The 17780-nt window shown below is 43.4% G+C and overlaps 1 protein-coding gene across 1 annotated transcript in view; it reads left to right on the forward strand.

Annotated features, from left to right (window-relative positions):
• The window catches only part of LOC142760534 (scavenger receptor cysteine-rich domain-containing protein DMBT1-like), an 88212-nt gene that overhangs the window by 24924 nt on the left and 45508 nt on the right, over nt 1-17780 (forward strand). The window contains exons 8-11 of the mRNA XM_075863728.1: nt 4853-4885; nt 8696-8728; nt 8812-8968; nt 10344-10555. Of these exons, the coding sequence (XP_075719843.1) occupies nt 4853-4885; nt 8696-8728; nt 8812-8968; nt 10344-10555 (435 nt within the window). The remainder of the gene's footprint in view (nt 1-4852; nt 4886-8695; nt 8729-8811; nt 8969-10343; nt 10556-17780) is intronic.

The raw sequence follows: 17780 nt of genomic DNA on the forward strand, positions 1-17780 counted from the left end.
GTCTTCGTGACTTTCTTATTTACGGTGTCTCGAATAGTTGATATAAAAGTTTTCCCTCTTTGCTGTTTAATAAGATTTGACATCATTTTATTCCCCTTATCCCCGTGGGCATATGTTTTATATTTAAGTAACTGAAGGGATTTCGCTGCTCTTACATTCAATATATTCTTCAATTTTTGTCTGAGGTTCTGTAGTTCTATCTGATTAGCTTGCAGTTGCGATTTCTTATGTACTGCTTCTAAATAGGAGATTTGGTTTAACACCTCGTTTATGAGTTGAGATCTCTGTCTCTTTACACGCGAGCCCAAAGCTATTAATTCTCCTCTCACAAACGCCTTATGTGTCTCCCATAATACAGGTCTAGATATGAGAGGGTCATCGTTAAATGCAAAGAATTCTGTCAATTTACTTTCAATTGAGGCTACATCTGTATTACTTTCTAATAATGTATCGTTTAATCTCCAATTCCACTCCTTGGCAGGTAATTCTGTCAAAGTTATTTTAACTGAGATTGGGGCATGATCGGAAATGGTAATATTCCCAATTGTGGAAGAACATATTTGGGGCAAATACTGTTTAGATAAAAACAAATAATCCAATCGATGGTACGAGTCGTGTGGGTTAGAGTAGAAGGTGTAATCTCTCATAGATGGGTGTTGAAGTCTCCATATATCTATTAGTTGGAATTTGTTTAGCATGACTTTAAGACGTCTAAGGTTTCTGTGGGCAACAGGTGAAACTTTTGAAGAGGAATCCATAAGCGGGTCTAAAGTCAGATTAAAGTCTCCCCCTAATACCACTAGGCCCTCAAAAAAGGGTTGCAATAATCGCATTACTTTCAGCAACCACTGCGCCTGTCTCACGTTCGGCGCATAGAGGTTTACTAGCGTTACTTTCCTACCGGAAATAGAACCTTTTATGAAGATATATCTACCTAATGGGTCTACTTGCGAGGTTTCAAAGGTAAATGGTATATTATTCCGTATGCCAATTGAAACACCTCTCGAGGCCGCACTATGGGTGCAATGATACCATTTATCATAAGTTTTAGTATATATTGAAGGGATCTTGTTTGTTTTAAAGTGTGTTTCCTGCAAGTAGACCAAATCGGCGTCTTCCCGTCTCATTAAGTTGAATATCTGGCTTCTTTTTTGCGGAATATTCAATCCTTTAACATTAAATGATATTATTTTGCACGAAGCCATCTATCTACCTCATTGTGAGACAGGCGCAGTATTATCCAAGCACGATCACAGTATAAACTTAACAACTCATGTACAAATGCATTTTCAAACTCTTCTTCTATATCTTGCTCTTTTTGTATAACTAAGTTTAGCGATATGTCAAGACACAGAATTAAACATATTTTGATGACCATATAGAGATAGAACTTCTCCCTGGTCGCCATTTGCCTTTTCCCACTAGAACAGTAAGAAAGTGAGGAAAGACAAGAGGGGGGGGGGTAAGCGTAGCGCCACCAGGTATAAGTTCCCCCTCCAGAAACTTTAGTAGCAAATTAAATAATCTTTGCGGTAAAGAACAGCTTCTCCTCTGTTTAAGCTAAACTGAATGCAAACTTATTTTCTACAGGAATTACTTAGAGCGGCCATTTTACATTTTCTCATCTACATATATTTACTGTGAAAAGTTAACTCTTCAGCATACAGTAAAATAGAATAGCGTAATCAGAAAATAATATGTAATGAAATAAAATTATGTGTATGGATGAGATATTAGTTAAAACATATGCTTTACATCACTCACGCAATCTTCTAATTTCACCGCTATCTGTAGAAATGAGAAAAAATATATTATCACAAAACGTCCTTCTGTCCAGTTCAAGTGTCTCGAGGCCTGAAGTCGGTCGTTTGTTGTTTCTTGTTTCTTGGTGACTTCAATCTAGAAGCTCTCTGCCATTCCTCTTGTGTCGGTAGTACCGGAAAATTTGTATCTAGCTGTGCCGGTAGCCAGGACGGGATTTCAATTGGTTGTATTTCTGTCTTCTCCCAGAATTTCGGTAAATCTTCTGGAGCTCGAATGGAGATTTGCCATCCATCTTTTATGGTTGCCAATCCGAACGGATATAGCCATCTCACTGGTAATTTATTAGCTCTCAATTTATCCGTGACAGGTTTCAAGATTCTCCTCTTTGCAAGGGTACTAGGGGCAAGGTCTTGAAAAAATAATAGTTTGGACTCTTCGAATTGAAAGTCTCCTTTTTCTCTCGCTGCTTTCAACAAACATGCCGTATCCACAAAACTCAACAGTCCACAAATTATATCTCTCGGAGGTTCATGCAACGCAGGCTTTGGTCTAAGAGCTCTATGCACCCGCTCTATCACCATTGTAGCGGCTCTCTCTTGCCCCACTAGTTCCACAAATATTTGGTTTGTCACCTGTTGCAGCTCTTCTCCTGTTGTCAGTTCGGAGAGGCCTCTTATTCTTATATTCCGTCTTCTGCTGCGGTTTTCTTGATCCTCTATCATCAGGTGAGTATTATTAATGTGGAGTTGATGTGATGCAAGCGTCGTATTAATCGCAGCACTGTGCTCCAAGATGGAGGACTGGGCTTCTTCCAACGCATCTACTCTGTGTCCAATTTGTCTGATGTCGTTTTTTATATCCGCTAACTCCTGCATTATCGGTGAGACCGCCTGTGTCAGGGCTTTCTTAAAATATGATCTCGATAATGTATCTCTGCTCCTTGCCGTATCCGAGTATGTTGTTGAACTTTCTCCATCGGTGTGGTCATCTCCGGCCTCTTCTGCTTGGCGTTCCAGCGCCATTTTTGCCGGGGACGTGAGTTTTTTCCTCAGAAATTTGTCCATTTCAGGTTGTTGTTTCCCCTGTTTTGTCAGACCAGGAGAGTCTTTGTATTTATCTTTAGAGGTTCTCACCATTTTGTCGTTGTTTTTGTCGCTGTAAACCGCTTAAAAGCTGTTGTTTCTGGAGGTGAAGTGAGGAGCTCTCAAGTTAAGCGTCCATCACAATGCGCGGTAACTCCGCCCCCCCTATTAGTACTATTTTGGAGTAAATGTGACTTTTTGATCACTTTTTATAGCATTTTTTGGAATGAAATGTGACCTAAAAACAAAGATTCTGGCGTTGTTTTTCATGTTTTTTTTTTTTTACGGCGTTCACCGTGCGGGATAAATTACATCATTGTTTTGTAGTTTGGGTCGTTACGTACGCGGCGATACCAATTATGTATAGTTTTTTTAATGTATTGCGGCTTTTGTACAATAAAATCACTTTTTTTATAAAATCATTTGTTTTCTGTGTCGCCATATTCAAAGACCCATAACTTTTTTATTTTTGCGTGCACAAAGCAGTGTCAGGGATTATTTTTTGCGGGATGGATTGTCGTTTTTATTAGTACTATTTTGGAGTAAATGTGACTTTTTGATCACTTTTTATAGCATTTTTTGGAATGAAATGTGACCTAAAAACAAAGATTCTGGCGTTGTTTTTCATGTTTGTTTTTTTTTACGGCGTTCACCGTGCGGGATAAATTACATCATTGTTTTGTAGTTTGGGTCGTTACGTACGCGGCGATACCAATTATGTATAGTTTTTTTTAATGTATTGCGGCTTTTGCACAATAAAATCACTTTTTTTATAACATCATTTGTTTTCTGTGTCGCCATATTCAAAGACCCATAACTTTTTTATTTTTGCGTGCACAAAGCGGTGTCAGGGATTATTTTTTGCGGGACGGATTGTCATTTTTATTAGTACTATTTTGGAGTAAATGTGACTTTTTGATCACTTTTTATAGCATTTTTTGGAAGGAAATGTGACCTAAAAACAAAGATTCTGGCGTTGTTTTTCATGTTTTTTTTTACGGCGTTCACCGTGCGGGATAAATTACATAATAGTTTTGTAGTTTGGGTCGTTACGGACGCGGCGATACCAATTATGTATAGTTTTTTTAATTTTTACGTTTTTTCCCATAGTAAAAGACTTAATATGGGAAAAAAGTCGGTTTAGCTTTATTTTTATTTGACATGTGTGTGTTTTTATTGTTTTACCACATTTTTATTAACTTTTTTTTACTTTTTTGACTTGTCCCACTAGGGGACATGAGGGCCTGATGCCCCGATCGCTACTCTAATACACTGCACTACATACGTAGTGCAGTGTATTAGCGCTGTCAGTTATTCACTGACAGCAAGCCTATGAGGACGCGCCGCAGGCGGGTCTTCATCGGCTCCCGTACAAGGCAGACTCGGACGCCATTTTCTGTCGTCCGATTGCCACAGCAACCCAGCGATTGCTGCGCTCTATTGAGAGCATCATCTGAGGGGTTAATCAGCCGGATCGGAGAATAGCTCCGGTCCTGGCAGTTACAGGAGGGTGCCAGCTGTATAATACAGCTGTCACCCCGCGGTGATGGTGCCGGCTCTGCTTCTGAGCCCGCACCATCACTGCGACGTAACTGTACTGCGCTTTGCGGGAAGCACCTCCCGACAGTGCCGTACATGTACGGCGGATGTCGGGAAGGGGTTAATGGACACTGATATATAACATATATATTATCAAAATAATGCAAACAGAAAAAAACAAACCCTGGGGGTTTGTCGGCTTAAACCAAAGTTTTTTCAAAATGGCGGGAAACCTGCTAAGAACTATCCTGTCCTCCACTGCTGGTCTCCAGTGCTCCCGGGTGCTGCTGTAGCCTGTTTGATGCTTTATCCATGTGACATTGTGTCATGTAGCCACATCCTCCAATAGCTGCCATGAACATTATGACTCGATGGATGAAAACCACATCTTCTGCTACTGGAGGAAAGCTGTGGAAACAAATCTTGCCGCACTTCTATATTAATAATGAACATATTTTGATTTTCAGGTGCTCATCATTCAACTGCACCTCCCCCAACAGGTAAGATCGAAATATATTCATTGGAAACAAACCAAATATCAAACTCTTCACTTGTCAGCTAAACACAGAATATGTAAAATGGTAAACTACATATTAACCTTAACCCTTAAGGAGCTAACTAATTATATAGTTTTAAGCTTTTATCTCACCACCTTGCGAGAGCCATAATGTTTTCATTTTTCGTTGAAATTGCTGCGTGGAGTCTTATTTTTTCTCATGTTTCGAGATGTATTTTTTATGGTATCCTTTTGTACTCCAGTACATATAACAGTGTTTAATTGAAAAAAACATTTGTGGAACTCAATCCACCTTTGTTATTAAACATATTTATTTATTGCAGGCTCCCGCTGCAACGTCCAAGCCGTCAATCTCATCCGTTTAACCCATTAAATGTCATGGTCAATAGCGACCGCAGCATTTAAATCTATTGACAGAGGGAGAAAGTTCCCTCTACCACCCATCGGCGGCCCGTGAATGCGATCGCCGGCCCCTAACGGGTTGCCATGGAAGCCGGGTGTCTAAGAAAGACCTCCAGGTCTGCCCTGGCTGTATGCCTATTAGGCCGTTCCAGAGGCACGGCTTTATAGATTGCCTGTCAGTTTTACACTGACAGGCAATAATGCTTTGGTATACTTAGTATACCAAAGCATTATATCTGCGATGAGAAGATCGCACGGTGAATTCCCCAAGTGGGACTTAAAAAAATATCTAAAAACAGTCAAATAAAGTTTTTGAAAATATATAGAAAAAACGTGAACAGTAATAATAAAATAGAACCATTTTTTTTCCATAAAAAGTGGTTTTATTTAATAAACGTTTTAAAAAAAACATGAAAAGTACATATATATGGTATCGCTGCAATCGTAACAACACAAAGAATAAAGTTAACACATTATTTCAACTGTATAGTGAACGCCGTACAAAACAAGTGCAAAAAACAACGGCAAAATCAGTTTTTCTCCATTCCCCCACCCAAAAAATATAATAAAATGTATTCAATAAGACCCATGCACCCTAAAATAGTAACGATGAAAACTACATGTTTTCCTGCAAAAAACAAGCCCTCATATGGCAATATCAACGGAAAAATAATAAAGTTACGGCTCTTGGAATACGGTTATGCAAAAATTTATTATTTTTGTTTAAAAGGTTTTTTTATTGTGCAAACGTAGTAAAACATACAAAACCTATACATATGTGTATGGCCACAGATTCCAGACAGTGGATCTACCTTTTTTCTACTCAAGGGTCAAGTATTGTTCCTGTTGACCGGATGCTGAATGTGATGGGATGATTGTGTTCAACTTTCTCTTCCTTCATAGAGATGAGTACAGGGCTGCGGATCTACAACACCCTGCGGCTGTAATTCTGGCAGAATCGGCACTGAAATAAGGGCATTTCCCTATCTCTGTGCATTAACTTCACATTTGTGAAAATATATTTTGGTGGATATCTTTTTTATGATGTTTACTAATGTTCCAGATTAGCTTCAATAACATTGACAAGTTTTATATGCACAGTTTTCTTTTATGTAAATACACAGGCCACACCAGGTGATTCATATTTAGTACTTTTGTTTGAAAATAAAAAATATCATCATTTATGCATGTTGTTTAATTGGTAAGCTGTAAACACAGTAATTTTGACCCCATGTCATTTAAAAAAAAATGGAATAAACGTTGTGCAGTCCCCCCCGTTTTTCATAACCAGCCAGATACAACATAGCAGCAGCAGCCTAGCATTACCAGGGTGGGAAGGGTCACTGTTTTTGGCCTTTACCAGCTTAATAATAACAGCCTGTGGCCGCCCCAGTACCAGACCATCACTACAGATGGTTGGGTACTGGATCGTTCCCAGCTCTTCCCGGTACCCCTGGTGGCGGTGGGTATCGTGGTAATAATGGGGGTTTGTGTTAGCCTCTGCACTGGCTAACACCGAGCCCCGCCTTAGTAATGGACACTGTCAATCAGCCAGCAGCTATTAAAAAAGGCGGTAGTAATAACGTTTAAAAAAATACAAGGACATATAAATAATATATATTTTATTGAGAATAAAAAAAAAGCTGTCATCTAAGTAATCCTTGAATCCGGTGTAGTCCAACATCCGAACCTGTAAAAAAACACCAAAAATTAGTAACACATAAAAAAGCAAAAAATTATTATTCTTACCTTTCCTGGGTCCACTGCTGGAGCCGCAATGTCAGCGAACTGGGCCCTATATCTAATCCTATCATGTGTGATACTGTCTGCTGAGCCACTGTATCTAATCCAATCATGTGTGATACTGTCTGCTGAGCCACTGTATCTAATCCTATCCATAGCTATAGGATCATAGTGCTATAGATATGCTGCTGTCTCATATAAATATATATATATATATAGATAGATAGATAGATAGATAGATAGATAGATAGATAGATAGATAGATAGATAGATAGATAGATAGATAGATAGATAGATATACACACACACACATATATACATGTACATTTTTTTGGGGGGTGAACATATGTTAGTACAAGGATACTTACTGCTGGGGCCCTTTATCTAAGTATTATGTGTGATACTGTCTGCTGGGCCATATATCTAAGCCTATCATGTGTAATACTGACTGCTGGGGCACTGTATCTCAGTCTATCATGTGTGATACTGTCTTCTGGGCCATGTATCTTAGCCTATCATGTGTGATACTGTCTGCTGAGACAAGGTGGGTATATGGGACTACCTACAGGGGACTGCCTGGCACTGTCTACAAGGGATATGTATGGCAGGGGGACTGAGTGTGGAACCATACAGGGGGTTGTGACACATGAGCGTGACATATTTACATGAATAAAAAAAGCGCATAAATCTGGTCGTATGCGTTAATTTTGCATCAGTCTGCTTCTCGTGTGGCATGTGTTTTTTATGCATTCGGAAGCTCTTTTTTTTTCAATGTAATTGATGCGTAAAACACGGACAGCACATGGATGTCGTCCGTGTGCTGTCCGTGGTTTTCATGCACCCATTGACTTCAATGGGCGGCTAAGTGCGTGAAATACACCAACATAGGACATGCAGTGAGTTTCACATAACGGACACTCACTGCCTGAATACTCATGCATGTGTGAATAGCCCCATTGCTTCAACGCACAACACACGGACGAGAATCACGCTTGTCTGAATGAGCCTTAAGCCTATCATGTGGGATACTGTCTGCTGTGCCATGTATCTAAGCCTATCATGTGCGATACTGTCTGCTGAGACAATGCATCCAACTCTATCCAGCGGTGTAGCTATAGGAGCCTTAGTCTTATAGATATGCTATCTCCGATATGTATGTAAAAATTTATTTATTTTTTGAAGGGGGAGTGGTAAATATATGTCTCGGGGCTTATGCCCCTGATCTATTAAGACACCAGCAACGCCCCTGGGCAGGGGTTACCTGTGGGATGGGGGACCTAGGCAATTGCTCAGTTTGCTCCCCTAACACCGGCCCCAATAAACTAAACAGGCTAACGACACGGTTCCTGTGCTCTCTTCTTTTGGTCCTACATGCAGTGCTATCAGCCCAATCCTGGACTGTGACAGAGAACTAAAATGACCAGTTCCCTGACACTAAAATCCTGTGAACATAGTGCACACCTCTCTGAACCCACATGCACCAATTTTAGACATCTTGCATGATATGAATGCATTTTGCATGGCCGTCAGGTGCTATAATTTCTCATAATGTACTTAGCTTTTGCACTGTAGAATAGTTATTATATGGTCAATGTTCATGAATATTCTAATTATTTGCACCTAAACATATCTGTTTTCAATGCAACAGGTCCTGGAAGCACAGTTAACAACTGGTCAGCAGGTGTGTTTTATTCATTACATTTTTTATATTTATTTTGGAATTAAGTTATGAGACATTAATTATTTTCATTTTGAATATTCCAGATGCCACTTTTACGAATTGTGGAGGTCGAATAACTCAGTTTTCTGGGGTCATAACAAGCCCCTTCTTTCCCAGCTTGTATCCACCTAATGCTCATTGTATATGGGAAATCCAGACTTTAGTAGGTTACCATGTGAAGCTCTCATTCACACACTTTGAGTAAGTTTATTTTTATAAGTAATTATGTATTATACTTCATGCTTCCTATTGTAAATACTTTAGAGGAACATAGTAATGGGCGTAATTTATTAATACAATCTAACAGACCATACCACATAGAGCTCAGCTTTGTTTTCATTGGTTCCTATGGGCTAAAAAGACCCAATATGCCTATTTCCAATGTTGCAGCCCCCTTGGGGTTGATTATATGATGGTAATCCATTGATTAAGTGGAATTGCTTGGCTTCTTTGCTTGGTAGTATAAGATAGTGTGAAATCTTTTAGTAGGCAGAACAAAATGGCCTCTCTGCACTACAACAGTGGGTAGCAAACTTAATCTATTTAATCCCTATGCTTTTCTTTTGGCAAAATGCTGGATGAATAATTGGTACTTTTTGGTCCTGTCATATACATTACATTACAATACATTGCCGTAGACCCTCATTCTGGATCTATCTATAAAATAACCCTTGTGATTTACAATTTGTAGTTAATTCTATGTATAAAATGATGCCTTGGAGATTGGAACTCTGGTAGCCAATGCTGCCGTGTAACCAAACAATAGCAGTGCATGTTTTCTTGGGATCTGTCAAGCTCTGGATGATCTTCTGACACTTTACAGCAATAATGTCATACTATAGTAATCTAAACTCTGGAAGCACTTGAGGACCAGCAATAGTATGGCACAGACAGGAATTATCAGAGGACAGTCGCCATACTATTACTGCACATTGATTGCATGGGCACTGCCACTGTGCTCACGTAATCAGAAGCGTGACAATGGCCAGGGTTAGATTGGCGCACCAGAGTACCAGATGATCCTCTAATGGGCCCAGGGAAGTAGCACAATATTGGGCCCCGAAGGACAAGCAAAGTTGAATTTGAAGCATCTTTTGCCACTAGGGTCTATTTCTTATGAGTTAATTCACAAATAAACTAACCTTTCTTGTTCTTGAAACACAATCGCCAGGGCTGACTGTGAAATCGTGACAGCACTGGGCCTAACAATCACTAGCGTCATTGCTCCTGTTCCACACACAGAACCATGACCAGTATGATGGATCCATTTAAAACAGATCCTAATGAATACTGACAGATTCTATTGACTTATAATGGGGTCTGTCAGTTCTCTAACATGATTGATGTGTTTTTGACTAGATCTGCAAGCTGCTCGGTCCTTACTGTTAAAAAAACAACATAAATTACATATACATAATGGAAAGAAAATGCCAATGTGTGCAGAGCCTTATAGTTAAGTGTGTGTACAGCATATATTTCCTAGTATTCTCTATAAATGTGTCCCATCTGTACAAACTGCTCAAATATACGAAAACAGAAATAGACCCGTTATGTTTTTGTCTTTTGTTATTTTCAGACTAGAGTCTACATCTGGCTGTATTTACGATTGGGTAAAAATCTATGATGGGCTTCCTGGAAACTCTACTGAGCTGATCACTCTCTGCACCTCTCCAAACTCTACTTATTCTTCATCTTCCAATACTATTAGCATTGCATTCAGAAGTGACTCCTCTGTGCAGATGTCAGGCTTTAGGGCCTCTTTCCAATCAATAGCTACAAATTCTTCAGGTAACATAGAGAATACTTCTCAAATAACACGTATAAGTATGAAATATGATTTAAAACGTATTATCTCAAACATTAGGCAATGTAAACAAGATAGCGTGGGAAAGGGAAACTATCAGTTTCAATGCAGTCAGGATTTCAGATGAGAATTTAAAGTGTACGTTTCACATTAATGAGTCCAATTTAACAATTTTTCTCAACATAGTTAAAAAAGCCTCTGCTCTTTCCATGCTTAGGCGTCCAGTGATTGACAGCCTTCTCTGTATGTTTACATGCAATGAGAGCTGTCTGCTACTGAGTAGGGCCGCCCACTGGACTCCTTGTTAGGGATCTGCCAGGTACTTCATCTAGGTATACTCCTGGGATTAATCAATCCACACCTGAGGCCAGACCTGTTCGACTGACACCATCTCCCACCAACCAGGGTGGCAGGCTCAGGAGTGGGAGAGCCTATCGCGGCCTGGTCTGTCGGAGTTAGCTCCGCCCCCTGTCCTTTATTACCTGCCCTGTTCTCTCCCTCAGTGCTTGTAATTCTTTTGGATTCCTGGCCCCACTGCTGCTTGCTCCAGCCTGCTTCTGCCGTGCTTCTGCCTTGCTGCAGTTCTGCTTGACCTGCTTTGCTTTGCCCCTGGCTTGCTTCTGTCTCCTTGTCCGCTTGGGTGTACTCACTTCGTCCTGGTCCTGACTGTCCGTTCGCCGCTCCGTTTCCTCGTGGCGTTCCGTGGCTACTGCCCCTTCCCTTGCATGTTCCCTGTTTGTTTTCCTGTGCACTTAGACAGCGTAGGGACCGCCACTCAGTTGTACCTCGTCGCCTAGGGCGGGTCGTTGCAAGTAGGCAGGGACAGGGCGGTGGGTAGATTAGGGCTCACTTCCCCTTCACCTCCTTCCGGCCATTACATAATTACAAGCCCTTACCTAGTCTACCATTTCTCCTACGCTGACGCTATCATGGACCCCCTTGAGACCCTGGCCCAGCAGATGCAGGGCCTCTCCCTACAGGTCCAGGCCCTGGCCCAAAGGGTCAATCAGGGTGACGCTGCTTTAGTAGTACCCCTCACCTCACCTCTAGAACCCGACCTCAAGTTACCTGACCGGTTCTCAGGGGACCGTAAGACGTTTCTCTCCTTCCGGGAGAGTTGCAGACTGTATTTCCGCCTAAAGCCCCACTCCTCAGGTTCCGAGAACCAGCGGGTGGGTATCATCATATCCCGACTCCAGGAAGGGCCCCAAGAGTGGGCCTTCTCCTTGGCTCCTGACGCCCCTGAACTTTCCTCTGTTGATCGTTTTTTCTCTGCCCTCGGACTCATTTACGACGAGACTGACAGGACTGCCTTAGCCGAGAGTCAGCTGGTGACCTTACGTCAGGGTAGGAGACCGGTTGAGGAATACTGTTCTGATTTTAGGAAGTGGTGCGTAGCTTCTCAGTGGAACGATCCGGCCCTAAGGTGCCAGTTTAGGTTAGGATTATCTGACGCCCTGAAGGATCTGCTGGTTAGCTACCCCTCGTCTGACTCCCTTGACCAGGTTATGGCCCTAGCAGTACGACTTGACCGACGTCTCAGGGAACGTCAGCTAGAACGCTTCAGTGTGCTCCCCTCTGACTTTTCTGCGATCCCCCCCGAGGTCCCGTCTCCTCGCCCCTCCACGGAGGACTCGGAGGTACCTATGCAACTCGGGGCCTCCATGTCCCCTCGACAACGTAGGGAGTTTCGCAGAATGAATGGTCTCTGCTTCTACTGTGGGGACGACAAGCATCTACTGAACACCTGTCCCAGGCGCAAGAATAAGAAGCCGGAAAACTTCCGCGCCTAAGTGATCATCGGGGAGGTCACTTGGGCGCACAGGTATTTCCCGTTAATGTGAAACGCAATAAAATTTTGCTTCCCTTTCAGGTCTCGTTTGCTGGCCGGTCTGCCACGGGCAGTGCTTTCGTGGATTCTGGCTCATCTGCTAATATCATGTCTGCGGAATTTGCTATGTCTCTAAAGATGCCTTGTATTGATTTACCTTATCCTATCCCTGTAGTAGGAATCGACTCCACTCCCCTTGCTAATGGTTATTTTACTCAGCATACTCCTGTTTTTGAACTCCTTGTTGGCTCCATGCATTTGGAGCAGTGCTCTGTACTGGTGATGCAGGGATTATCGTCTGATCTGGTTTTAGGCCTTCCCTGGTTGCAGTTGCATAATCCCACGTTTGATTGGAATACTGGGGATCTTACCAAATGGGGTAGTGAATGTCTTATGTCATGTCTTTCTGTTAACTCTATTTCTCCCCGGGAGGAGGTAAACACGCTTCCTGAGTTTGTTCAGGACTTCGCCGATGTGTTTTCTAAGGAGGCCTCCGAGGTGTTGCCCCCCCATAGAGATTACGATTGCGCTATCGATTTGGTGCCTGGTGCCAAGCTTCCTAAGGGTAGGATATTTAATCTTTCATGTCCTGAACGTGAAGCCATGAGGGTGTATATCCAAGAATGCCTGGCCAAGGGTTTCATTCGCCCCTCGACTTCTCCTGTAGGTGCTGGCTTCTTCTTCGTGGGGAAGAAGGATGGTGGTCTTAGGCCGTGCATTGATTATCGTAACCTGAATAAGGTCACCGTAAGGAACCAGTACCCACTTCCTTTGATTCCGGATCTTTTTAATCAGGTTCAGGGAGCCCAATGGTTTTCTAAGTTCGATCTACGGGGGGCATATAACCTTATCCGCATCAAAGAGGGGGATGAGTGGAAAACTGCGTTCAACACACCCGAGGGTCATTTCGAATACCTGGTCATGCCCTTTGGGTTGTGTAATGCCCCTGCTGTCTTCCAGAATTTTATTAATGAAATCCTGAGAGAGTACCTGGGTAATTTTCTTGTTGTGTACCTTGATGACATACTGGTGTTTTCCAAGGACTGGTCCTCCCACGTGGAGCATGTCAGGAAGGTGCTCCAGGTCCTTCGGGAGAATAATCTGTTTGCTAAGACTGAAAAATGTGTCTTTGGGGTACAGGAGATACCATTTTTAGGGCAAATCCTCACTCCTCATGAATTCCGCATGGACCCTGCCAAGGTTCAGGCTGTGGCGGAATGGGTCCAACCTGCCTCCCTTAAGGCGTTACAGTGTTTTTTAGGGTTCGCCAACTATTACAGGAGATTTATTGCCAACTTCTCGGTCGTCGCTAAGCCTCTTACGGACCTTACCCGCAAGGGTGCTGATGTCCTCCATTGGCCCCCTGAGGCCGTCCAGGCCTTTGAGACCCTCAAGAAGTGCTTTATCTCGGCCCCCGTGCTGATTCAGCCCAACCAAGAGGAGCTATTTATTGTGGAGGTTGATGCTTCCGAGGTGGGAGTGGGGGCCGTCTTGTCCCAGGGTACCAGCTCCCTCACCCATCTCCGCCCCTGTGCTTACTTCTCTAGGAAGTTTTCGCCCACGGAGAGTAACTATGATATTGGCAACCGCGAACTTCTAGCCATTAAATGGGCTTTTGAGGAGTGGCGGCACTTCCTGGAGGGGGCCAGACACCAGGTAACGGTCCTTACGGATCACAAGAATCTGGTTTTCCTAGAATCGGCCCGGAGACTTAATCCTAGACAAGCTCGGTGGGCACTATTCTTTACCAGATTTAATTTCTTGGTTACCTATAGGGCTGGGTCCAAGAATATTAAGGCTGATGCTCTGTCACGTAGTTTCATGGCCAATCCTCCTTCTGAGAAGGATCCTGCTTGTATTTTACCCCCTGGTATAATCGTCTCTGCCACGGATTCTGATTTAGCTTCTGATATCGCGGCTGATCAGGGTGCTGCTCCCGGGAACGTCCCTGGGGACAAACTGTTTGTTCCCCTGCAATACCGGCTGAGGGTACTCAGGGAAAACCATGACTCCGCTCTATCTGGTCATCCTGGCATCTTGGGCACCAAACACCTCATTACCAGAAACTATTGGTGGCCTGGGTTGCCTAAAGACGTTAGGGCTTACGTCGCCGCTTGTGAGGTTTGCGCTAGGTCCAAAACCCCTAGGTCCCGACCTGCGGGCCTACTACGTTCCTTGCCCATTCCCCAGAGACCTTGGACCCATATCTCCATGGATTTTATCACCGATTTGCCTCCATCTCAGGGCAAGTCGGTGGTGTGGGTGGTAGTCGACCGCTTCAGCAAGATGTGCCACTTTGTGCCCCTTAAGAAGCTACCTAACGCCAAGACGTTAGCTTCTTTGTTTGTGAAACACATCCTGCGTCTCCATGGGGCGCCAGTCAATATCGTTTCTGACAGAGGGGTACAATTTGTTTCCTTATTTTGGAGAGCTTTTTGTAAAAAGTTGGAGATTGATCTGTCCTTCTCCTCCGCCTTCCATCCCGAAACTAATGGCCAAACGGAAAGGACCAACCAATCCCTGGAACAATATTTAAGGTGTTTCATCTCTGACTGTCAATTCGATTGGGTCTCATTCCTTCCCCTTGCTGAATTTTCCTTGAATAACCGGGTCAGTAACTCGTCAGGGGTCTCCCCGTTTTTCTGTAATTTCGGGTTTAACCCAAGATTCTCCTCCGTCTCCCCTGGTTGTTCCAATAATCCTGAGGTAGAGGATGTTCATCGGGAACTGTGCACTGTCTGGGCCCAGGTTCAGAAGAACCTAGAGGCGTCCCAGAGCGCACAAAAGATTCAGGCGGATAGTAGACGTTCTGCTAACCCCCGGTTTGTCGTCGGGGATTTGGTCTGGTTGTCGTCCAGGAACTTGCGCCTTAAGGTCCCGTCCAGGAAGTTTGCTCCCTGATTTATTGGACCTTATAAGATCATTGAAGTCCTCAACCCTGTATCCTTCCGTCTGGAGCTCCCCCCATCATTTCGCATACATGACCTCTTCCATGCCTCCCTCCTTAAACGCTGCTCCCCGTCCTGGTCCCCCTCGAGGATACCTCCTGTTCCCGTTCTCACCCCTGAGGGGGTGGAATTCGAGGTGGCCAAGATTATGGACAGTAGGATGGTCCAGGGCTCCCTCCAGTACCTGGTCCATTGGAGAGGATACGGGCCGGAGGAGAGGACTTGGGTACCCGCCCGTGATGTTCACGCTGGGGTATTGATCAGGAGGTTCCACCTTCTCTTCCCCACTAAACCGGGTCCCCTTAGTAAGGGTCCGGTGGCCCCTCATAAAAGGGGGAGTACTGTTAGGGATCTGCCAGGTACTTCATCTAGGTATACTCCTGGGATTAATCAATCCACACCTGAGGCCAGACCTGTTCGACTGACACCATCTCCCACCAACCAGGGTGGCAGGCTCAGGAGTGGGAGAGCCTATCGCGGCCTGGTCTGTCGGAGTTAGCTCCGCCCCCTGTCCTTTATTACCTGCCCTGTTCTCTCCCTCAGTGCTTGTAATTCTTTTGGATTCCTGGCCCCACTGCTGCTTGCTCCAGCCTGCTTCTGCCGTGCTTCTGCCTTGCTGCAGTTCTGCTTGACCTGCTTTGCTTTGCCCCTGGCTTGCTTCTGTCTCCTTGTCCGCTTGGGTGTACTCACTTCGTCCTGGTCCTGACTGTCCGTTCGCCGCTCCGTTTCCTCGTGGCGTTCCGTGGCTACTGCCCCTTCCCTTGCATGTTCCCTGTTTGTTTTCCTGTGCACTTAGACAGCGTAGGGACCGCCGCCCAGTTGTACCTCGTCGCCTAGGGCGGGTCGTTGCAAGTAGGCAGGGACAGGGCGGTGGGTAGATTAGGGCTCACTTCCCCTTCACCTCCTTCCGGCCATTACACTCCTAAGCCCAGAATGAGCAAGGTTTACATCAATAAATTACAAGTTATACTGAATCTTTTTCCACAAAAAAATAAATCAATCTGCTGAACTCCTCCTGCTCCAAAAAATGTTGCCTGCCGAATAACTCTGACTAAGGCCTGTTTCACATGAGCATAATACGGATGCATCTCTGTGCCTGTATAACAGCCACAAATCCCAGCCTGACTGCGGGTCTGATCACCCAAATTGACAGCATCATACGGACCAATGAAGCTGTTGGCTAAGGTGTTCAGACCCACTGTCGGGCTGGGATTTGCGTCCAAAATACAGGCGTAAGAAAAGCGCTCATATTATTCTGGCATGAACTGGACTAATACTATATGTGAAGCTCATATAACACCAGGGGAATTAGTTTTCCCCCCACTGTCCTGTTCTGTTGAATTCTTCCTGTTCATAATGGGAACAATTCTAAAAACGTAGTTTCTAACAAAATAAGTAAATTAGGAAACTGATGTAATTCTCTAATATTCAGCTATAACTTCATTTTAGGTTTGGTTATAATTAAAGCTATATATTATGGCGGGATTTTAAAATTGATGGCCTATCCTTCACTTGAATGAGACAACGCTGCAATTCCTAGCTTAGTGGCTACGAAAGTAACAACCTGTGAAAGTACGAACAGAAATGAAACCTGTATTAGCAATGAAGAGACTGCAGCGCTCATATAAGTGCCACAACCTCTTCAAAGAGCTGATCAGTGGGGATGCCGAGACTTGGACCCACAACGATCTAAGGATAAGCCATACATTTTATAATCATGGATAACCCCTTTACATTATAGAGTTCATGCAACCATATAAACATGCTTTTCCTGACTGAATCTAGAAGGAGCTCGCTTTGCAGAAGTTTTCTGTGTAATCACATATATTACATATAAGGAATGGGGCCACTCTAAAGCTAAAGAAACCACAAAAGAGACCACATAGTTCTTAACAGGGGTACCAGTTTATGGACCCTCACAGGCACAGTATGACTTTTGATTGACACTGTTTGTGTGTTAGAATAATTTGACATTGATATATAGCAAACAAATTGTACAAATAGATCAAACAGAAAAAATCCTGGGGGTATGTCTGGCTTAAACCACATTTTTTCAAAATGGCGGCGAACCTGCTAAGAACTATCCTGTCCTCCACTGCTGGTCTCCAGTGCTCCCAGGTGCTGCTGTAGCCTGTTTGACGTTTTGTCTATGTGACATTGTGTCATGTAGCCACATCCTCCAATAGCAGCCATGAACATTATATTTCTATGGATAAAAACCACATCTTCTGCTACTGGAGGAAAGCTATGGGAACAAATCTTGCCGCACTTCTATATTAATAATGAACATATTTTTATTTTCAGGTTCTAATAATTCAAGTGCACCTCCCCCAACAGGTAAGATCAAAATATATTCATTGGAAATGAACCAAATATCAAACTCTTCACTTGTCAGCTAAACACAGAATATGTAAAATAGGTAAACTACAT

The sequence above is a fragment of the Rhinoderma darwinii genome, chromosome 4, assembly GCF_050947455.1.
Source record: "Rhinoderma darwinii isolate aRhiDar2 chromosome 4, aRhiDar2.hap1, whole genome shotgun sequence".
NCBI classification, from domain to species: Eukaryota; Metazoa; Chordata; class Amphibia; order Anura; family Rhinodermatidae; genus Rhinoderma; species Rhinoderma darwinii.